The following is a 24,617-nucleotide window of genomic DNA, read 5'->3' as shown; positions in this document are numbered from 1 at the left end:
TACGTGGAGAAGTCTGATCTGGCCATAGTGGTCCACGTTCTTGTTACATCCCGAATAGATTACTGCAACGCACTCTATGTGGGGTTGCCTTTGAAGACTGTTCGGAAACTTCAGTTAGTCCAGCGGGCGGCAACCAGATTACTCACCAGAGCGTCATACAGAGAGCATACCACCCCTCTGCTATGTCAGCTCCACTGGCTGCCGATCCAGTTCCGAGCACAATTCAGAGTGCTGGTTTTGACCTACAAAACCCTATACGGCTCCGGTCTGGCGTACCTGTCCGAACGCATTTCCCTCTACGTCCCACCTCAGAATCTGAGATCATCTGGGGAGGCCCTGCTCTCGACCCCACCTCTATCACAAGTGAGGCTGGTGGGGACAAGGAGCAAGGCCTTCTCGGTCGTGGCCCCTCACCTGTGGAATTCGCTCCCGGGTGAGATCAGACCAGCAACATCCCTCCTCTCCTTTAGAAGGAAATTAAAAACGTGGTTATGGGACCAGGCCTTCGGGCAACCCGGCAGCTAAGGACAATGGACTACTAGAATTAACAGGACTGACAATGTGGAATTGAAACTATGGACTCTGAGACAGCGAACGCTGAATGCTAAACTGGTTTATTGACGTGTTGTAGAACTGAGAACCGACCGTTTAATTGTTTTTAACTTTAATTGCTGCTATACTGTTTTTATTGTTGTATTGTTTTGTATTGATGCCGGCATCGAATTGTGCCTTTGTAAGCCGCTCTGAGTCCCCCCCGGGGTGAGAAGGGCGGGGTAGAAGTGTCTGAAATAAAAAATAAATAAAACACCGGCTCTATATAGGCATTTAGCCTTGTGGGGGGTAAGTTCTTTCCAGTTAATTATTTTTTGAGTGGAGAACATAAATTGGACTGTTAGGTGTCTCGTGTCCAAATTTGGTGTCAATTCCCCCAGTGGTTTCTGAGTTCTGTGAATAGCACAAACGAACATTACATTTTTATTTATATAGATTATCAGATAGATAGATAGAAGATTGTTATTATTATTATTATTTGCCATTGAACGTTTGCCTTTTTATGTGTTGTAAGCCACCCTCTGGGGAGATAGGCAGAGAAGAACTAAAGTTTTAATTCATTTACTCCACAAGGATGATAAAAACATCAAATCATCCGGGTGTCTCCTGGGCAACGTCCTTGCAGAGGGCCAATTCTCTTGCACCAGAAGCGACTTGCAGTCACTCCTGACACATGCGCCTTTCACCTTAAGAACAGACAAGCATCCCAAGCTCTGAGGATTACCTGGGAAGGAATCCCACTGGAGCATTGCAACACACCCAAATACCTGGGAGTCACTCTGGACCGTGCTCTGACCTACAAGAAGCACTGCGTGAACATCAAACAAAAAGTAGAAACATTCGAAAGCTGACTGGCACAACCTGGGGATCACAACCAGACACAGTGAAGACATCTGTCCTTGCACTATGCTACTCTGCTGCTGAGTATGCATGCCCAGTGTGGAACACATCTCACCACACTAAAACAGTAGATGTGGCTTTTAATGAGACATGCTGCATTATCACAGGGTGTCTGCGCCCCACACCACTGGAGAAATTACACTGCTTAGCCGGTATTGCACCACCTGACATCCGCCGGGAAGTAGCAGCCAATAGTGAAAGGACCAAGGCAGAGACATCTCCAGCTCATCCCCTGTTTGGGTATCAGCCAGCACATCAACAACTTAAATCAAGACATAGTTTTCTTAGATCTACAGAGACACTCGCTGGAACACCCCAGCAAGCGAGAGTCCAAAAGAGGCAGGCCCAAACCCAGCACCTCAATCCGTGGGTGATACGAGATGAAAGACTCCCCCCTGGGCACTCAGAAGACTGGGCGACTTGGAAGGCGCTGAACAGACAGCGCTCTGGCACCATGAGATGCAGAGCCAACCTTCAGAAATGGGGCTACAAAGTGGAATCCTCGACATGCGAGTGCGGAGAAGAGCAAACCACAGACCACCTGCTACAATGCAACCTGAGCCCTGCCACATGCACAATGGAGGACCTTCTTACACCAGAAGCACTCCAAGTGGCCAGATACTAGTCAAAGGACATTTAACCAAATACCAAATTTGCAAAATCTGTGTTTTTTTTTCCTTTTTTTAAAATCTCTGTGTTTGTTTTGCTCTGTTAGAATTGTAATACAATGGTTCTTGATGACACGATAAATAAATAAACTCCTGACACGACAAACAAACAAACAAACTCATTCATTCATACTGCAAGTTGCTTCTAGTGTGAGAGAATCAGCCAGGCCACTTGCCCTGCGAGGCCCTCCCCCTGTCACCGTGGGGCGGGGCGTGGGCAGGGAAGGCGGCTTGCAATGGCGCGTCCTCGCTCTCCAGGGGCTTCAGGGCCGGCCTGGCCTCCCCATTAGAAGGGCCGAGAGGGAGAGACACGGAAGGGAGCGGCTTCCAAGGGCCTCTTTGAGGCGAGTGGCGCTGTCGGCCTGCTCCTCCACCCTTCCCTCCCTCCACAAGAGCAGCACTTCCGGGGTGAGAGAGGGCGGGACACCCCGGCTAGCTCTTCCTCTCCAGGCCGCAACATAACCATAGAGATAAGTAAACAAGCCGAGCGGAGCGGAGCTGAGGAACGTCACGCGCGCACCGGAAGCTGCGCCAAATGGCCGGCCCGGTGGCGCGTGCGCGCTGGGAGCGTGCGCAGCCGGCTTCGCCTGGCGAGGAGAGAGGGGCGCCTTTGCGCGCCGGGGCGGCGGCGGCGGAGGAGGAGGAGGGCCTTGGCGTCGTGGGCCTGGCCGTGGGGCCGGCCGCAAGCGCAGGTGACGGGGCTGGCAAGGCCGCGGCGGAAAGAGGCCTGGGCGTGGGTGTGGGCTGTGGGGCGGAATGGCGGCGGGAGGCCCGGGAGTTGGGGGCGGGGCAGCAAGGCCACGCCAGGCCACCAGGCAGCTGCTCCTCACCGTCCCGCCCACCCACCCACCTACCTACCCACCACCCGCTTTCAGGGCAAAATCTTCATCACTCAACTGTCATCCACCGGAGATGCCAGGCTCTGGGCCTCTTAGGGCACTTCCAGACAGGCCCTATATCCCAGGATCTGATCCCAGGTTTTCTGTTTATCCCAGATTATTTGGTAGTGCGGACTCAAATAGTCGAATTTAAAGCAGAAATCCTGGGATCAGATCCCGGGAGATTGGGCCTGTCTGGAAGGGCCCTGAGAGGCCATTCCACACAGCCATATAATCCAGAATATCAAGGCAGAAAACTCAATGTATTGTCAAAGGCTTTCATGGCCGGAATCACTGGGTTGTTGTAGGTTTTTTCGGGCTATATGGCCATGTTTTCGGGCTATATGGCCAACATACATTATATAGGCTGGGATCTTTAGTATTATTATAATTACTTATACAAATGAAATTATATAGTTCCCCCTCGAATGGATCCATGCTCTAGTGCAGTGTTTCTCAACCTGGGGGTCGGGACCCCTGGGTGGGTCGTGAGGGGGTTTCAGAGGGGTCGCCAAAGACCATGAGAAAACACATATTTCTCATGGTCTTAGGAACCCTTTTGGTAGAGAAGGCTGAAGATCTCTCCGCCTGTCCTCATCCTTTTTGGTGTTGGTGAATGAAAACTCCCAGAATTCAAAAACAGCCCCCCCCCCCCAATCCCACCAGTAGTTAATGTTGGCCATGTCAGTAGTGTGCCAAGTTTGGTGCAGATCCATTTTGGGCTGGGTTCAGAGTGCTATTTGATTGTAGGTTAACTATAAATCCCAGCAACTACAACTCCCAAATGTCAAGGTCTATTTTCCACAAACTCCACCAGTGTTTGCATTTGGGCATATTGTGTATTCGTGCCAAGTTCGGTCCAGATCCATCATTGCTTGAGTCCACCGTGCTCTCTGGATGTAGGTGAACTACAACTCCAAAACTCAAGATCAACGCCCAACAAATCCTTCCAGTACTTTCTCTTGGTCTTGGGAGTTCTGTGTGTCAAATTTGGCTCGATTCCTTTGTTGGTGGAGTTCAGAATGCTTTTTGATTATAGGTTAGCAACTACAACTCCCAAATGACAAAATGAATCCCCTCCAACCCCACCAGTATTCAAATTTGGTCATATGGGGTATTTGTGCCAAATTTGGTCCAGTGAATGAAAATACATCCTGCATATCAAATATTTACATTACAATTCGTAACAGTAGCAAAATTACAGTTACGAAGTACTAACAGAAATAATGTTATGGTTGGGGGTCACCAACACATGAGGAACTGTATTAAGGGGTCGCGGCATTAGGAAGGTTGAGAACCACTGGTCTAGAGGCATTCTCTCCTGACGTTTCGCCTGCATCTATGGCAAGCATCCTCAGAGGTAGTGAGGTCTGTTGGAGTTAGGAAAAAGGGTTTATATACCTGTTGAATGACCAGGACTCTTGTCTGCTGGAGCTAGGTGTGAATGTTTCAACTGATCACCTTGATTAGCATATGATGGCCTGGCAGTGCCTGGAGCCAACTTTTGTTGAGAGGTGATGAGATGTCCTTGTTTGTTTCCTCCCTGTTGTTGTGCTATCAGGCCATTATATGCTGTAAATGAATAAATAAATTAATAACTCTCACACATCTCTTTTGACAGGCCTACCCAGTCAACTTTAAACAATGAGTTTTGCATTTTCATTCTGTTACTGCTGTATTTTGATCTTTGTACCATGTGTTTTACTGTGAATATTTTATAATGGTGTGTTTTGATATAGCTGTTTTATTTATTATTTATTTATTTGCTTTGCTTATATACTGCTGTTCTCAGCCCAGGGGCGACTCACAGCGGTGTACAACATAAGAGGAACAAAATTCAAAACACAGTATCAAAACAATTCACACTTCAGCATTATACAAAAACATCATCATTACTACAGAAACCATTCCACGTCGTCTCATCGTCCAAATCATAAACCAGTATCATTTTCCGTTGTTCCATTCCTATAGTCATTACCAATCATTGCACTTCTTGTTCGAACGCCTTCTTGAACAACCAAGTCTTTAATTTCCTGCGGAATATCATCAGGGAAGGAGCCAGTCTGATGTCCACGGGAAGGGTGTTCCACAGCCAAGGAGCCACCACCGAGAAGGCCCTATCTCTCGTCCCCGCCAGCCATGCTTGTGAAGCAGGCGGGATCGAGAGCAGGGCCTCCCTGGAAGATCTCAAAGTCCTGGTGGGCTCGTAGGTCGAGATGCGGTCGGATAGGTATCTTGGGCCGGAACCGTTTAAGGCTTTATAGGCCAACGCTTGTTTTGTTGCATGCATTTTATGTGGATGTGTTTTGACTGTGCCCACCTCAAGCTGTTAGGAGAAGCAAGTAACAAATACAAATTATTATTATTATTATTATTATTATTAGTGCTATAATTAGTATTCTTATTAATAGTGTTTACCATTTTCCTACCATTGTCAGAGACACTTCAGGCAAAAGTCGCAAGTGGAGATTTACACATTTTAGGGCATTAGAGGCATTTGGTTAACAAGAAATTATGCTGCAGTAATTAATGTGATGAACCCTCAATCATAATTGCTGTTGCTTCAGAGACTAATTCCACCATTCAAATAACTGCAGACTTTCAAGTGAATGATTCAAAAATCTGAGGCACTGCTTATAAGTATGGCAGGTGATAATCAAAAGGCCTTAGATTGCCGTTCTGTATACACAAAGTCAGAGCTTTCAAAACTGTGTTGTAATTTTTTTTGTGTTGGCCTCAGAGTGTAGATGCATCACTAATGCAACAAAAAATGTCTGAATCCACATGAAATAAGCAATGCCACTGAATTGTGGAGGATTAAAAAAGGTTGAAGATGAAATGCAAGTGTCTTTAATTTTCAACCAGATACTCAAAAGCCATGTTCATCCCATCAGCCTCATACATTTTATTAAAATGCTAAATGTTGTTTTGTTAGTTAGAATTTTTAAAACTCTTCCACATATTTTCATATTACTCATAAATGACAAAGATCTTAGAAATGTATGCTTTATTTTACCAATCATATATATTTAAAAATATAAATGAAAGGTTTTCATGAGACATGTTATTACAGTTTACGCATGTATGTGTCCATCTATCCAGTTTGATAGTAAAACTGAGTTACTGTATCACCAAATGATTCAGTGAGGCAGAGAGTTCCACTGCTGAACAGCTCTTAGAGTCAGGAAGTTCTTCCTAATGTTCAGGTGGAATCTTTCCTGTAATTCAAAACCCATTGCTCTGAATCCTATTTTCCAGGGCAGCAGAAACCAAGTCTGCTTCCTCTTCCTTATGACAACCTTTTAAGATATTTAAACATGATCATGTCTCATCTCAACCAACATACCTAATTCTTTAAGCCGCTCCTCATGGGACATATTATTCAGACCTTTGATCATTTTAGTCACCCTCCTCTGTATACGTTCCAGCTTGTCAATATCCCTCTTGAATGTTGGTGCCCAGAATTGGACGCAGTGTTATTCCAGTGAGGTCTGACCAAAGCGGAATAGAGGGGTAGCATGACTTCCCTGGATCTAGACACTATACTCCTTTTGATGCAGCCCAAAATCCCATTGACTTTTTAGCTGCTGCATCACATTGTTCAACCTCTTGTCCACTAAGACTCCAAGATCTTTTTCACATAGAGAGTATAGTAAACCACAAAAAACCTAGAGAAAAAACTGGTATAGGCCAATCAGTTTAATGAACCAAGATTATAAAAATTTCACTAAATATTAGCCAACAGATTAGAAAAAAATACTGTCAAAATTATAAAGGAAGATCAGTATGGATTTATTAAAGGTAGACGTATAGGACATTCAGTCAGGGATATTATAAACATATTAGGACATAGACAGAAGGATAAGCTAACACTACTGAAATTACAGGTATATAAGGCCTTTGACACAATAAACCAATTTTTATGGGAGGTAATGAAGAAATTTGGACTAGGGAAAACATACATAAATACAATTAAGGAGATTAATTAAGAAACAGCAGTGGTAAGCGTAAATGAGGGAATATCAGAATAATTTTTCATTCACAGGGAAGTTAAGCAGGGATGCCCATTGTCACCACTTGTATTTATAATAGGCATAGAAGTTTTAGTAGACAGAATAAGTTATAATACAAAAAATAGAGAAAATGTTAGAGAAAAATTACAAAGATGCAGGAAAGAAAGTTATAAAGATGATAAAAGGATGGAAAAATAAGAATCTAAGCACCTCAGGTAAAATTTAAGCAGTTAAAATATTCTTTACTCCAAAACTATTGTAATTATTCCAAGTTCTACAAATGAAAATAAATTAAAGATCAATCAAAAAAACAGAACAAAATAATAAAAGATTGAACTTTTGGGCGGAAAAAAAATCCAGACTCCCAAAAAATGTATTACTTACTCCAGAAAGAAATAGAGTGGGGATTACAAAACCTAGAAATCAATTATGAGGCATTTCAATTAAAATCATTATTAGCAATTAGAACTGACAAGAATTTAAAATGGATTGGGATAGAAAATGAAAGAAACAAAAGTGAGGAACAGCATGGGGTGTTCACCAGTAATTTAAGGTTAAGTATTTAAAAAAATATGGACCTAGGAAAACAGCCCTAGAAATTTGGAAAAGATGGCAATCAAAATGGGTGCAAGAAATATATATATAGACACTAGGGTGGTAGAAGGAAATGAGGATAAAAGGTTAGGATGAAATCAAAGATATGCATGATCTGAATGGCCAGTGAATCACCATAGATAAAATAATAAAGATGTGTGATAAAAACTGCGTAAAATTATTAGGTCTATATAACAAACTTAAACAAGGAAAATATGAAGGAAAAATAGAGATGAATTGGGAGAAATCTCTAAAAGAATGAAAAAATCAAGGAGTAATACACAAATTGATGGTGAAGAACAATTACTATATGGTAAGAACAATTCCAAATAAATGGCAAAGAGAAGGGCCACTTATGAATCAAATAATACAAGATATAATGAATGGGATGAAGGAAATCCAAATGGAGAAATACGAAGAATTAGAAAGGAAATTTATACTAAAATGATATAGGACTCTAGCCCAATTCTCTTATATGATAAAAGGAATATGCCAAATGTGCTGTCATTGTGGAAAGAATAAGGGATGGTACTAATATATATGGTGGGAGTGTTAAAAAAGAACTGTTTAAAACGGGTCCTCAAACTAAGGCCCGAGGGTTGGATACGGCCCTCCAAGGTCATTTATCCGGCCCTCAGTCAGGGTCAACCTAAGTCTGAAACGACTTGAAAGCACACATTATCAACAACAAATAATAATAATAACAGTAATACTCTATTTGTACCCCGCTAACATCTCTCCAAGGGACTCGGTGCGGCTTACATGAGGCCGAGCCCAAATACAACAATACAAGCAATAATAACAACAATACAAGCAATTAAAATAAAACATGGACAATAAAATAACGAAACATTAACAATAAGACAACACACAGCAATCCTATCTCATCAGCCAAAAGCAGGCCCACACTTCCCATTGAAATACTAGTAAGTTTATATTTGTTTAAATTGTTCTTCATTTTAATTATTGTATTGTTTTAAAGTGTTTTTTGCACTACAAATAAGATATGTGCAGTGTGCATAGGAATTCATGTTGTTTTGAAATTATAATCTGGCCCTCCAACATTTTGAGGGACTGTGACCTGGCACTCTGTTTAAAAAGTTTGAGGATCCCTGGTGTAAAACTATGTTTCCAGCTGGAGAAGCAGTAACCGCATGGGTGTGGAAAGATTTAAAAAAATGTGGACATTGGAGAACTGGAACAACTACTTATATGAACGTTTCATTTTTATTGCCAAAGTGAAGTACTGTTCATTTATTTATTTATTTACTTTACTTTACTTTACTTGTATACCGTAGTTTCTCAGCCCAACAGGCGACTCAACGCGGTTTACAACAAGGATAAGAATCAATCAACGATATACAATTTAAAACCATAAAAGCATAATATACAATATTGACACAACAATAGACAACACAATGCATCTCATAACTAGAGTCGTGATCCAATCCGTCGTCCAAATTTCCATTCCTGTAATCATCACATTCATTGCACTGTTTAACCGAATGCCCGTTCAAACTTCCAAGTTTTTAATCTTCTTCGGAACACCATTAGCGAGGGGGCTGATCTTACCTCCATAGGAAGGGCGTTCCACAGCAGGGGGGCCACCACAGAAAAGGCCCTGTCTCTCGTCCCCGCCAGCTGCACCTGTGAAGCAGGCGGGATAGAGAGCAGGGCCTCCCCAGAAGATCTCAGGGTCCTGGCGGGCTGATAGGCAGAGATACGTTCGGATAGGTAACTTGGGCCAGAACCCAAGTTCTGAAATTCATTTTGATAGTTTTGGCCCACCTCTCTAATCTTTTAAGGTCATTTTGGATTTTGATCCCGTCCTCTGGCTTGTTAGCTATTTTTTCTACTTGGGTGCCATCTGCAATTTTGATAAGCATGCTCTTCATTCCATCATGCAAATTACAGAGGGTTGGCTTATCGAATGATAATAATGATGTATTCTGTCTCAAATTCATGGTTTTGTCATAGCTTCTGTTTGAAGTTTAAACTGCAAATTACACGTAGTATAATTCATGATGAATCTCACATTTTCTTTCAAACAATATTATCATTAGGAATCATGACAACTTCAGGAAAAGAGAACTTCCGCTTGAAGAGCTATAAAAACAAGTCTCTGAATCCTGATGAAATGCGTCGTCGGCGTGAGGAAGAGGGCCTTCAGCTACGGAAGCAAAAACGAGAGGAGCAGGTACAGCGGAATGTATTCAATGAAAATGAAAATCCTGTAATCAGTGTGATCTGCTAGTTTGGATATTACCTGTTTGACAGGGGGGAAGCCTGAGATGAAAGGAGCCAAAGAACTGTTTGTTATTAAACCAAGATATACACTACAGTATAATAAAGTGTCACTCAGGCTTGTGTAACAAATAACAGTATCTTTACTTCAGTTCAAACAGGGTAACAATGTATACAACAGTCTCATTGAATTCAGGCAGAGAACAGAGGGAATAAAACAGTCCATTTTTATTTATTTATTTATTTATTCAACTTGCATACCGCTACTCCCAATTTGGCTCGGAGTGGTTTACAGAAACAGATTAAAACAATACAATTAGCTTTAAAATGACCATAACAATAACAATAGGCAGTGAGAACAGGCATAGCCCAGATTGTTCACCCATCAAAAGCTTGCCGGAAAAGAAAAGTTTTACAGGCTTTCCGAAAAGCAAGTAGGTCTCGGATGGTTTGAGTTTCAACCGGCAAGGCATTCCATAAATAAGGGGCCACAATCAAGAAGGCTCTATGCCTAGTAGATGACAAATGATAGGTCCGGATGTTAGGGACTGCAAGCATATTTTGGTCTAATCTCTGGGGTTGGTAGGGGGATAAGCGGGCCCTTAGGTACGCCAGCCCCAGACCATATAAGGCCTTAAAGGTTAGTACCAGCACCTTGAAAGTGATTCGGTACTCAATCGGTAGCCAGTGCAGCTGTTGGAGAATTGGGGTAATATGACACCTCGCCGGCACCCCGGCGAGAAGACGAGCCGTCGCATTTTGCACCAACTTCAGTTTCTGGATCACTGACAAAGGCCAATGTAGAGGGTGTTACAGTAGTCAAGCCTCGAGATGACCGTCGCCTGGATCACCGTAGCCAGGTCGTTCCTAGATAGGAAGGGAGCTAGTCGCCTAGCCTGACGTAGATGGAAAAACGGAGATCTGCTCACAGCAGAGAACTGGGCCTCCATTGTGAGCAGCGGGTCCAATAAGACACCAAGACTTTTTACCGAAGGTGACGGACGTAGTGTCTCGCCATCCAGGGTAGGCAGCTCGATCTCCCATCCGGATGGCACAGAATGAACTGAGTGTTGTCAGCGTACTGGTGGCACTCAAGCCCAAAGCTTCGCACCAGTCAGGCAAGTGGTCGCATATAGATGTTAAATAACAGAAGCGAGAGAATGGCTCCCTGCAGGACCCCGCATACTAGCGGAGACCTCTTGGAAACCATCCCTCCCCTCAGGAAGATATAAAAGAAAATCTCAGACAGGTCACATTACAACTCTTGTCCCCCTGTATGGAATGCACAGAAGGAGAATTAGATTAGGAAATTGACCAAACTTACAGGATATCAACTAACTATGCCAAAAATAACGTAACTCCAAGATATATAATAGTCCAATTTACAAAAAAGAGAATTAGTCGAAATTCTCTGTAAAAGTAACAGAAAACCAATCTACCATAAGGGAACAAAAGTTGTGATTCTCAAGGAATTTCCCCAGACAACCTTAAACAGAAGAAGGAAATATTTCTTCTTAACATAAGAATTTAAAAAGCGCCAAATTAGATTTTGTTGGGAAAGGCAAGAGGGGTAATGGTTACCTATAAAGAGGAAAGGCATTGGCTAACCTCGGAGGAGAAAGCAAAAGTCTTCTACGATAAGCTAATGAAATAAAGTAAGAAAGACCTCCAAGAACCAATGGTCTCAGCAGCAAGCCGGAGACAGCAGCCAATCAGAACTCTGGCCCCTGGCATGCTCAGCCAATCAGCTGCTGACTTTTTCAAATCCTCACAGAATTTTAACTGTCATTCTCTTTCGATACGTTCTCCCTTCCTAAAAGTACCTGGCTTAGTACATATGTTATCTGTGTGTCCATTACTAGCTTAGAATGGAATTTCTTCTAGATGCACAGTTCAACAAACTTTCTAGCTGGCTGTTCAGATGGGTCAGTAACTAAGCAGATTAATGTGCTTTTCAAATCAGATCTATGACAACAAACTAATTGACCCAGCACATTTGGCAGAAGTTGTTGGGATTTAGTTGTTTCCTAAAAATAATTCCCTCCTTATATCATTCATTTTTCTTTAAAAGTTTTTTTTCCTTTTCACCATTTAATTTTACTTTTTCTTATAGATAATTGCTGTTATTTTCATATTTTTAAAGTAAAATTTTCTCTTATGTTGCAAAATATTCTGTCTGAATGATACCGACTCCTAATTCTGTTTTAGATCTGTAAGGATTTAATTCAGGGTGAAAATGTTATATTTAAGCACTCCTGTATTAATGACCAGTGACGACAAGAACTGTATATGTGTATGGGTATGTGGGCAACTCTTTGAGACATAGTTTAAAATCAGTACCCTGCCTGACTGTCCTGCTTGACGATCATAGGATATAGTCGTAGAAGCAAAGAATCTTGGAGTTGAAAGAGACCCTAAGAGCCCTTCTGTGCAATCTATTCTGCCATGTAGGAACACACAAACAAAGCACTCCCAACAGATGGTCATCAAGCTTCTTCTTAATTCCCACCACACTCTGAGGCAGCATATCCCATTGCAGAACACCTCTTCCCATTAGGAAGCTGTTTGGCAGTGGAAAAGAGCAAAAAAGAGTTCTCTCTTTTTACGTACCCTCCCTATAGCTAATATAGCTAGAAACATTTTTGTCTTCCTATTTTTTCTAGAGGTTCTCACCCTGATTTCATTTCATTTCCATCCTCAAATTATCTGATAAAGAAAAAAACACAAATATACAAACCTGCCCACTGAATTTGCGGTAGGCTCCAAGAAGACAGTATTGTTGTTCCAGTGTGTGATTATGATGTGAGGTTTGATAAGTGTGACAGTCTATATAAATAAAAATGTAATGTTCGTTTGTGGGGTTAACATAACTCAAAAACCACCAGATGAAGTGACAACAAATGTTGACATAATACACCTATCAGGCCAACAAGTGACCATCACTCATAAAAACACTAAAAAACACAGCGGAATGGACTTAAAAAGCCAAAAAATAATAAATTCATTACAATGCATGCACATAACTACATATATATACGCATACACACATATATACACAAAAACACAAATATATACACACACAAAGCACATATACACAGACTGGGCCACAGCAATGCGTGGCAGGGGACTACTAGTATTATATAAACGTTGATATGTTGTCAGTATTAATGTCAATGTATCTTTTTTTGTAGTTATTTAAACGTAGAAATGTTGCCACAGCTGATGAAGAAGCAGAGGAAGAAGTTATGTCAGATGGCGGGTTCCATGAAACTCAGATGAATAACATGGAAATGACTTCTGTAAGTAGCAAAAGTCCTGACTTCTCCAATTCAAACATATTTTCTTGAAAGATGTTAACATCAAATGTCTTGAACATTCATATGCTGAGCATATTTGGTGAGAAGATGTTGCCTTCAAAAGAACACATTGCATTCAGTAAGAGATTGTTCTATTACATCTGCTGGTTTTGACCTATAAAGCTCTATACGGTTCTGGCCCAGCCTGCTTGTCCGAACGCATCCACCCTACATCTCATCTCGTAATCTAAGATCATCCAGGGAGGCCCTGCTCTCGCTCCCGTCAATTGCACAAATGCGTCTGGCGGGGATGAGAGACAGGGCCTTCTCGGCGGTGGCCCCTCGCCTATGGAACACACTCCCAAATGAGGTAAGATCTACTCCCTCCCTCCTGGCTTTTAAAAAGAAATTAAAATCATGGCTTTGGGATCAGGCCTTCGGTCGGTAGATGTTTGTAAAATTTAAAGGACATGGACTAGAATGACAATACAACTGGCGAGACTGTTTTTATTATTTATTGTTTTAATGATTGCTTATGTACTGTCTAATTATGATTTATGTTTAATTGTGGTTTTATTATTGTGATTGTTATGGTTTGGCATCGCGTCAGTGTCCAATGTATGGCATTGAAGTTTTGTCAGTTATATGTAAACCGCTTTGAGTCCCCCTAGGGGTGAGAAAAGCGGTGTAGAAATACTGTAAATAAAATAATAAATAATAATTCTCCCATATTCTAATTCTCCTTTTTCAAGGGCCAAGAAAAAAAACAATTGTTGTGGCTTTTTAGTACACCTTTGGGTTTTGTTTCAGTATTTTTGTCACGTGAATGCTCAGGTACTTTGGTGTATTTAGTTTTCCTGCAAAAAAATACTGGAGGTAAAAAGTGGAATATTTTATTCCCCAGAATCATAAGACATATAAACCATATGATAAAATACAAAGACAAAAACGGTAGAGATGCATTTTCTTAATATAAAAAACACATTACTACTACAACTGCTAGAACCCCACACTACTAAACATTACTACATACAAATCTGAAGTACATAAGGGCTTTACATTCTCTGCCTGATGGTTTATTTTCTCAATTTTCCACATCCATAAGAAGAAGAAGAAACATTAGTATATCCTTTCCCCATAATATGACAGACTTCTAGTTCAATAATGAAGGTTTCAACCCAAACCTTCATTATTTATTAGATTGCTAAAGAAATCTAATAAATAGGCCCCAGTCTTTCATGAAATTGACTGTTCTGACATTAGCCTACAGACAAGAGGAGTAGAGAAGATTCAAGGTAAAATTTTATTGCCATCTTATATCATTTTGTTCATTTCACAGATGTGCATACATTTTGCTACAAATAACTACTGTTAGTTTGCTTCAGTAAAATAATAAAGAGTTGACTGACATCTTCAAGAGCACGTAATTATGCTATGTTTCTTAAAGCCTGTTTGTTGTTGTTGTTGAAGGCTTTCATTGCTGGAATCACTGGGTTGCTGTAAGTTTTTTGAGCTGTATGGCCATGTTGTATTGTTTTAATCTACTGCTGTAAACCGCTCCAAGCCAAATTGGGAGTGGCGGTATACAAGTTTAATAAAATAAATAAATAAATAATGTTTCAGAAGCATTCTCTTCTGACATTTTGCCTACATCTGTGGCAGGCATCCTCAGAAGTTGGGAGGTCTGTTGGAAACAAGGAAAAATTGGGTTTATATATAACTCAGACCTCACAACATCTGAGGATGCCTGCCACAGATGTAGGCAAAACGTCAGAAGAGAATGCTTCTGAAACATTATTTTATTTATTTATTCATTCATTCATTAAACTTGTATACCGCCACTCCCAATTTGGCTCGGAGCGGTTTACAGCAGTAGATTAAAACAATACAACATAGATGGAGGTGAAATTTCAGGAGAGAATGCTTCTGGTACATTGCCTTACAGCCCGAAAAACTTACAGCAACCCAGAATGTTTTTTAATGTCCTTTATCTGCTCTTTAGACTAAGGTTTGTACATTTTAGTTGGATTATTATATTAATAGAAACATTTCTTGAAGGCAAATATTTACCAATATTTATTTTAGAAGCACCCATATATTTAATTAACTAAATGTCTTTAATAGGACAAGTGTACTAGTAGAAGCATTTTTTGTTTATACATTTTTAGGGAATGTTTAATTTTAACGTAAAATTTAGATTATTTGTCTAGTCCCTGATCCCTTTCCGGTTTCAGGAATTGTTGTCCCCTTTATCATAAATTGTGTAGCAGATTGGAAAACCTCCATATAAATTCTTTTGCTTATGTGGTTACTGTCAGCTGAGCATAATAGTAACTATTATTATTATTATTATTATTATTATTATTAAACTTTATTTGTACCCCGCTAGCATCGCCCGAAGGACTCGTTGTGGCTTACAAAGGTCAAGGTCTCAACAACACAATAGCATAACAATACAATTCAAAGCAAATCAAAAACATTAAAGCAATAACAGTAAAAACAACAAAACAATACAGCATAACACAATAAAAACAGGGCCGGCCAGGTAATGGGTACTACTATCTTGTATTTTGAATAATAGTAATGGTAATTGAATCCTGCTGCACATTATCTTTATTATTACTATGATGCACTAGATCATTCCTTGAATTAAATTGTGGGGGTGAACAGGAAGTACCTAATCAGTTCTTGGACGTATCTTGTATCACACTTGCTTTAATATGAAAGGCTCATAAATATACCCCAATGGACAACAATTCATATTTTAGTCTTCAGATTGAGGCCAATCTCACTTCTTCTGTATCCCCTTTGGAATTGTAGAGTGCCGTGATCACATCTGATATGACTGAAATGATTTTCTCCAATAGTCCGGAACAGCAGCTTTCTGCTACTCAGAAATTCCGAAAACTTCTCTCAAAAGGTGAGTGCTAGTTGTATCTATAAAAACAAAATGCTTGCGTTATTTATATTCAGAGATTATAGACCCTTGCTTGTCAGTAATCCTTTGAGTATCTTATTGTCATATATGGCTACTCTATGTCTTACCTCTGCTTCTTCTGCTAAGATTTTGGTTTTTCATTGCTTTTATAATAAGCGATTCCTCCATCCCACCCCCAAACAAGCATCAGCACAGCTAAGAGACTACTTTTAATGGTATCTAACTTTCCCCTGCCACGTGTTACTGTGACCCAGTCTGGTGATCTGGAAAATAATGAGAAAGTGTTGGTTTCTAATATATGTAATTTCTTTATGGTTGTGAGTATTTCTTGCTGTTTCTTTGTCAGTGTTGATGTAGAGATTGTCTGGTTTGCCTACTCTGGAATATGGAACATATAATTGTCCTTGTTTAGGGGGTCCTTTTCACATCTATCTTACTATTTTAATTGTCTTGACCCATTCCTTTTCCATGAAGAGCAGGCAGGATTTTTTGAGACATGGAAACAATCACCGTGATGGTGATACATAAAGAAAATACTGACCATGAAAAAATTAAAAATTATATTCCCATTTCCTTGTTAAATTTAGATTATAAAATTTATAGCTTTGTGGTGGCGGAAAGATTAAAAACCTTACTTAAAAAAAGAATAAATGAAGAACAATCAGGATTTTTACCGAATAGGCAGCAAAAAGAAAATGTAAGAATAATAATTGATTTAATTGAATATTACAAAATTAGAAATAAAAAAGGTAATGTTTCTGGCCCTAGACGCTGAAAAAGCATTCGACAATGTGAATTGGAATTTCTTCAAATTATTAATGAAAGAGATGGACATTGGGTATTATTTTCAAAATATGATAAATGCTATATACGAGAAAAAAGAAGCAAAAATTTGGATAAACAGACAAGAAACAGAAAAAATCAAGACTGAAAAAGGAACAAGGCAGGGCTGTCCCCTGTCATCCTTAATATTTATTCTAACATTAGATGTACTACTTGACAAAATAAGAGAAGACGATGAATTAAAAGGAGCAAGAATCCAAAAACAAGTCTATAAATTAAGAGCATATGCGGATGATATCATATGTATAATAGAAGAACCGGAGAAAAATTTAGGAATTTGGATAAAGACAATAAAAGAATTTGGAGAAATTGCGGGCTTTAAATTGAACTTAGAAAAAACTAAAGCATTGACAAAAAATATTACAAAAAAAGAACAAGAGAGAATAAAAGAAAGATGGAACATTCAGATTGTACCTAAACTAAAATATCTAGGAATAATATTGACAACAAAAAATCTACAGCTACTATAGAATAATTACATATAAAGTTGGAAAATCATAAAAAGGGACCTCGAAAATTGGAAAAATTTGAACTTTTCACTCTTAGGAAGAATTGCAAGCGTGAAAATGAAAATACTACCAAAAATATCTTTCTCTTTCAAAACCTACCTATAATAAGAAATCAAAATTTACTAAAAGATTGGAATAGAGATATAATGAAATATATTTGGCAGGGGAAGAGGCCGAGAATAAATTTCAAAAACATGACTGAAGAAACAAAAAGGTCTCTTCCAACTCTTCGATTCTATGATTCTAAGCCAGATGTCATCCATCCTATTTTTGTTCATTTCTTGTTTTCTTTCTAAATGTAGTACCTTACATTTTCCCCAGTTGATAGTCACCTTTTTAGTTTAGGCTCACATCTCCAATTTGTCAAGGTAATTTTGGATCCTGATCCTGTCCTGTGGCTACCCTGGTTACTTGGTGTCACCTGCGAATTTGATAATGCTGCTTCTCTATCCTAATATTGAGGGGTTTTTTTGTTAATATTTCTTATGCCTGATGTGTGGGAACAGCGTATTGCCCTTCAGATTTGTAGTCCCAAGCATTAAATAGGATGACCTTCCAAGTAGGGAAGTGCATTGCTTATCAAGGCATAGAAGTTGTAAGCTACAATTATAGATCTCTGTGGTTGAGTTGTTAAATTATTTCATTTATTCCATTCTTGTTTAAATGTACAACTTCACACAAAAAATCAGAAAGATCTATTCTGATACGTTCATTTTATGTCTCTTTAAATAGAACCAAATCCGCCTATAGATGAAGTCATTAGTACCCCAGGAGTGGTGGCCAGATTTGTGGAGTTCCTAAAACGGAAAGAAAACTGCACTTTACAGGTACGTCATATCTGTGTGAGAGAGAATTGCTTTACATAAAGACTTTGGTGTTCATAAAGTTCAGTATTTGCATTTAGATTTGAAAAATGTCCTAGATACAATTCTAATACTGTTAATCATCCTTCATCTGAAATGCTAAGGACCAAAAGTATTCTGTAGTGTGCAGGATGTCAACAGACCTGTATAGATATATAATGAGATGGGACCCAAGTCTAAGCATGACATTAATTCATGTTTCTTATACATCTCATCCATATAGTCTGCCATTGTTATTGTGATTGCGCTTATTGGAATGTTACTTTATGACTGTGTTTATATTTTTTTCCCCTTTATGTAATTTAGAAGATATTGTTTATGGTTTATGCTCTGGTTTTATCTTGTTGTAATATGTTGTCCGGGCTTGGCCCCATGTAAGCCTCTTCGAGTCCCCATTGGGGAGATGATGGCGGGGTATAAATAAAGATTATTATTATTATTATTATTATTACTACTATTATTGTTATTATTATTATTATTGCCTGAAGGTAATTGCATATGCAGTAATTTAATACACTTGTATGCATGAAACAAAGTTTGTGTATCATCAGAGAGCAAAGTGTCACTATCTCAGCCACTCAATGTGGACAATTGTTGAATTTTGGAACATTATGAATTCCAGAATTCCAGAGGAGGGATACTCAAACTTGTACTCTGCTTCCATTTTAAAAGCCAGTGCAAACGTATCAATCTCTATTGTTCCTTAATTACCACATTTTGTTCTATTTCTGTTGACATACCTGTATTCACTATTATAGTGCTAAGAATACTACAGATAGACGAGGGTGACTGTTGACAGTGACATGCTTCAAAACAGCCACCTGCAAATTCATAGATTTTAAGCTACTATGTTGCACCATCTCTAATTGCTTTTATGAAACGTATTTTGAGAATGGGATTTTAATTGCTATCAATATTACCGTATATTCTGGTGTATAGGACTACTTTTTAACCCAAGAAAATCTTCTCAAAAGTCAGGGGTTGTCTTATATGCGGGGCTGTCTTATGCACGGGAGTAGCCATATACATGGGGGGTGGTCTTATATGCTGGAGTAGTCTTATACATGGGAGTAGTCTTATACGCTGGAGTAGTCTTACACATGGGAGTAGTCTTATAGAGCGGGTGCTGAAACTTCCAATCGGATTGGAGAATCTGTAGTTGCCACATATGGTGGGGGGAGCTCAAAAATGGCAATGGTCGTGTCCCTGCCATAAGCAGCGATGGTATGAGAGCATTAAGGGCGACTCTGCACAAGTACGGTAGAAGAAAATCCATTCATCAGGATTCGTGGACTTAATGCGGTCCCGATGGTGAGGTGAAGGGGCGCCTCACTGGGAAGGTGTAAGTGAAGGGCGGAGCAAGCTGTAGGCGTTCGGGGTACCCGGGGTATGGAAAAAAGAGGTAGAGTGGCTCTGGGCCCAGATAAACACACCTCTTTTACTTGTCTGACCTCCTCCTCTGCCTCTCAGATCTCGCTCCTGAAGACTGCAGTGAAGCAGTGCAGGTGCACATTTGTGCGATCTGAGAGGCAGAGAAGGAGGTACAGTACTAGGAAAATTATCATATTGAAATCAAATCTGATGCTTTAAAAAAAATTGGTGTGCATTGGAAGAGGGGTAGTCTTATACAGCGAATATATCCCAAACTATATTTTAACTGGAAAAGTTGGGGGTCCTCTTATACGCCCACTCGTCTTATATGCCGGAATATACGGTACTGACTTGGTGTCCTTGTCTTGAGTTGTACAAACTGAAGCTTCTCTTATAGGAAATCCAAAATACTCCGAAAGCAAAACATTTTTCCCCCAGCCACCCACCTCTGCCTTTGGGAAAGAGACTAGTCACACGTTTTTCTGCAAGGAGCTTTGCTGAGGGAAAGAAAAGGGAGGGAAGGGGGGGAGGATTCCACTTAGATAAGACCCCTGTAAAAATCAGACATCCCAGATACATTCACACTCCCCTGACAGAGGTCTTGTGTAAGTGGAATCCTCTTGCCTGTCCACCTCACACTTCTTTTCCCCAGGTCAGAGTTCCTTGAGGAAAGATTCAGGGGGCACCCATCACTCATTCACAGTGTAAATACAAATGCAAATATTTCAAAAATCAAAAATAGATCCAAAATCTGAAAAACATGGGGCCCCATACACTTTGTATAAGGGAGACTCAACCTGTATCAGAAAAGTAGCAAAAGAATATACATAGATTTTTCCCTTCCAGCTAGAGACAGGCATAAATACTGTTTGAAGACTATCAGACAGCCTGTATCACTTCTAAGATGTAATTTTTACTTACAGAATTGAATGCAGAAAACAAATACAGGTGTGAAAGAGGAAGGAATGGTGTCTGAAGTATCTGCTAGATAAGGGTGGGAAAGCCATTTTGCCTCTTGCTCCTTCTAGCTACCACGTGCATGTTACCCTGCATCCCCAGGTTAGTGTAGACTTCATGTCTTTGACAAATAGTTATTGAAAATGATTTCTTTTGTCTCCTGTTCCAGTTTGAAGCTGCATGGGTACTGACTAACATTGCCTCTGGAAATTCCCTTCAGACTCGGATTGTGATCCAAGCAGGGGCTGTTCCTATCTTCATAGAACTGCTCAGCTCAGAATTTGAAGATGTGCAAGAACAGGTTAGGTTCTCAACAGGAAAAATCATTGAAATTTCAGTACAGAGATAAAAAAATGAAATGGAAATAGAGAAAATGAAATATGTGTGTATGTGTGTCACCCCTTGTTCTTGGGTATTGTTAGGAAAATTTTCATTCAAAAAGTAATGAAAACATTTTTCTGCATATTTGTTATGAGAATAACAAATATGCAGAAAAAATGTGAGAATAACAAATAACTTCTTATGAAGTTATTTTTTTTATAAATAAAGCATATTCACACACTTCAGTGAAAACATTTCCATACAGATGTATTTCGTATCATGCTAGCAAAACTTGTCATACCATCCAGCTTAGTAAAAAAAAAAAGCTGAGCTGGAAAAATCAACTCAAGAGTCCCCCTAAATCAGGCATGCTCAAAATCCATCCCAAGGGCTAATTGTGGCCCCTGCTTAAATTTCCACTGGCTCTCTTTCTCCAGGACTCTCTCCCTCCCTCCTTTGACTTCCTCCCTCCCTTTCTTGATTTCCTTCCTCTCTTTGTTCATTCCTTTCCTCTTGGGGATCATGGCCCTGGAGAGACGGTGCCCTCTTGTGTCCCTTCACCCTGATAATGCATCACCCTTTGCTCAGGTGGTTCTGAGAAGAGGACCAGCACTGGTATCTCTCCTCCCAGTTTTCCTTTCACTTTCAAGAAACATTGATGAGATGGGCACACAGAGATGTGAAAATAGGCATCCTTGAGATTTAGTTGTAAAGAGGTCACCATCCTTGGCTCAGTCCAAATTGGCCCAGAGATAGATCTGCAAACCAGTTGTAATTTTGGAGTTTGGGCAGAACAAACAGGATCATTTGGTGTGTGATGTAGATCTATGGGTCCTCCATCGGCTGTGTCATGATACATCTTGCTAGTTCATGCTCCTTTTCCAATGAGTGAGGAACATCATGGTCCCCTGGGAAGGAGAGGGGGGCCCAAGCTAAGACTTGTCCATCCATGTGTATGCAAGTGAGTTGCAGTGGTTTTCTTGGGTCCATTGAAGAGATCAAAGATAGCAGTCCAGTGATCTATGAACCTGCAACATAGATCAAGACCACTTGTCATCATGCTGTGGTTTAGGTACATTCCTAAGGTCCCACTATTGAGAGCAGTAAGCCAGGATTGCTGCCAAATGCAGATCTATCTCTGGGCCAATTTGGAGTGAGCCAAGGATGGTGACCTCTTTCAAGCCCCAGGTGAGCTGGTGGAGTAACAGGAAGTGTACCTTTAGATCTGTCAGATTCTTTGGTGTCCTTCATTAGGTCCAGAGAAGTGATCAAAGCAGGAGCAATCAACAGCATAGCAATAATTTAATGTTGAAGAGAACCACAGTGTGATTGTCATCAATGAGGGAACTGTATTGCAGAATCGATCTTTTCTTGGTGTGTTCATGCATCTGGGTGAGAGAGTCATATAATCTCCCCTGTGTAGCCATCTTTTCCAGTGATGCATGGCACTTTTTGGCTTTTCTATGCTGAGCAACTGACTCTTCATGTGAGCATTTAACCACTTTCTCCATTGAAATAGTGCTGGTTATGATCAATAAAGCTCTATACAGCTCAGGTCCAAGCTACTTGGCAGACCACATCTTCCAGTACATTCTTTTTTGTTGCTGTTCATTCGTTCAGTCGTCTCCGACTCTTCGTGTCCTCATGGACCAGCTCATGCCAGAGCTCTGTGTCGGCCGTCACCACCCCCCGCTCCTTCAAGGTCAGTCCAGTCACTTCAAGGATGCCATCCATCCATCTTGCCCTTGGTCGGCCCCTCTTCCTTTTGCCTTCCACTTTCCCCAGCATAATTGTCTTCTCTAGGCTTTGCTGTCTCCTCATGATGTGGCCAAAGTACTTCAACTTTGTCTCTAGTATCCTTCCCTCCAATGAGCAGTCGGGCTTTATTTCCTGGAGGATGGACTGGTTGGATCTTCTCGCAGTCCAAGGCACTCTCAGCACTTTTCTCCAACACCACAGCTCAAAAGCATCGATCTTCCTTCGCTCAGCCTTCCCTAAGGTCCAGCTCTCACATTCCTTGTCGTGGGTGGCATGCTGGTGGTGACGTCCGGAAGCGGGCTAAATCAAGATGAGAGCCAGGTTTTTTCTGCGGACCCAAGAGAAAAGGGGGCTCGCTGGCCACACAGTGTTTTTGACCTGTTACAAGACCCAATTTTTGAAACAGATGTTATCCTTCTTTCTGACTTTACCAACATGTTTGGTGAATGGAGGCTGGTGAATAGAGGCTGGTTTTAGAGCCTTGGTGAGGACTTGGTGGGGGATGGGAGCTAAATAGACATCTGCCCCCAATCTGTGGCGATAATCAGTTAGGAAAAACTAAAAATTGGTATACGCCCCAGGCACCCCCTTCAGGGGTGAAGGACATTAACTAAAACACTCACCTAAGATTCAATTTGATAAGGTGAGGGGAATTATAATGGCATGGAAATAAATAAAATATGGTCTCAGATACACTGAGAGAGACTTCTCTGACCCATTTCCTTCAGAGGTTGCCTAGATTGGGTGTCCAGGGGACCCATTCTTTTTAATTGGAGATAATTAAGTTGCATTTGTTGAAAGTTTTTAAAAAAGGAATTCCTCTGATTTCCAAGTTATGTGTTCAATTTTGTATCTGTTTTCTCTAAATTAACCTTCTAACGCTGATGTATTCCTTAATGTTATATTTTAAAAGTATTTTGATACATTGGTTTTTTAATAATGTAAGTGGCTTAATCTTGATTGTTTAGGTTTTATTTTCTTCCATATTTATTTTTATAATTGTCAGCCTTCCCATGATCTTTGTGGATTGGATCAATTCATTAAAAAGTTGATCCAGTTGGCAAAATAGTGAGAAAACTCATCATGGTCATATGTAACTCTCTTTCTTTGAACATGGCACTGGGAAACAACAGAGGGAGAGGCCTATGGTCGCCATGTTCTTTTGGGGTCTGTCCAAATCCTCTAATTGGCCACTTGGTTAGTAGGTTAGCTCTGAGATCAATTCAGAGTACTGGTTTTACCAAAGTGTTATCAGAAGAACTCCTTATTAATTTGGGTATCAAAATTTACCGCTGTTTTTCTTCCCTTTTAGGCTGTCTGGGCTCTTGGCAATATTGCAGGCGACAGTACTATGTGTAGAGACTATGTGCTTGACTGCAACATCTTGCCCCCTTTGTTACAGTAAGTCTTATAAATACTGTAGTAATAATATTTACAAATCCCATCTAGGAATGTGTTATGGGCATCTCCACTATATTTTGTGCGTCATCAGCAGATTTAGGCACAAGGGAGGGTGTGTGTGTGGCTTTAAAAAAAAAAAACAGGAAGTAAATTTCCACTCTGTCCTTATTGTTGAAAAATTGCCTCTTTTGTAGCTAAAATGGCACAAGAGACAGATAATATGACTGTTAAAAATACACCCCATGTCCTGTAGAGGGCATTTAGGACCTTATTATTTTGTTATTTTTTACCATTAGTGGTGCTGGGCGTACTAATTCCCTAGCTTTCCACACTTACCCAGGTCCTGGCTATTGTCTGAATGTACTTCATTGGTGTTGAAGTTAATGCTCATGGTTGCAATGTATTTCATGGAGAAGAATGTGTAAAAGAGAAGTACAGTGTTCCCTCGCTGTTTTGTGGTTTGCTTTCCGTGGACTCGCTGTTTCGCGGTTAGGGTTTAGAATTAATATTT

General features: G+C 40.2%; 1 protein-coding gene across 1 annotated transcript in view; it reads left to right on the top strand.

Moving 5' to 3' along the window:
- Positions 1-2,562: 2,562 nt before the first annotated feature.
- Positions 2,563-24,617, top strand: part of KPNA1 (karyopherin subunit alpha 1) — a 42,465-nt gene continuing 20,410 nt past the window's right edge. The window contains exons 1-7 of the mRNA XM_060763366.2: positions 2,563-2,812; positions 9,669-9,802; positions 13,041-13,148; positions 15,966-16,065; positions 18,168-18,262; positions 20,796-20,927; positions 24,018-24,106. Of these exons, the coding sequence (XP_060619349.2) occupies positions 2,656-2,812; positions 9,669-9,802; positions 13,041-13,148; positions 15,966-16,065; positions 18,168-18,262; positions 20,796-20,927; positions 24,018-24,106 (815 nt within the window). The 5' untranslated portion in view covers positions 2,563-2,655. The remainder of the gene's footprint in view (positions 2,813-9,668; positions 9,803-13,040; positions 13,149-15,965; positions 16,066-18,167; positions 18,263-20,795; positions 20,928-24,017; positions 24,107-24,617) is intronic.

The sequence above is a fragment of the Anolis sagrei genome, chromosome 2 (genome assembly GCF_037176765.1).
Source record: "Anolis sagrei isolate rAnoSag1 chromosome 2, rAnoSag1.mat, whole genome shotgun sequence".
NCBI classification, from domain to species: Eukaryota; Metazoa; Chordata; class Lepidosauria; order Squamata; family Dactyloidae; genus Anolis; species Anolis sagrei.
The sequence above is the reverse complement of the archived record's forward strand: the minus strand, read 5'-3'. Positions and strand labels throughout refer to the sequence as shown.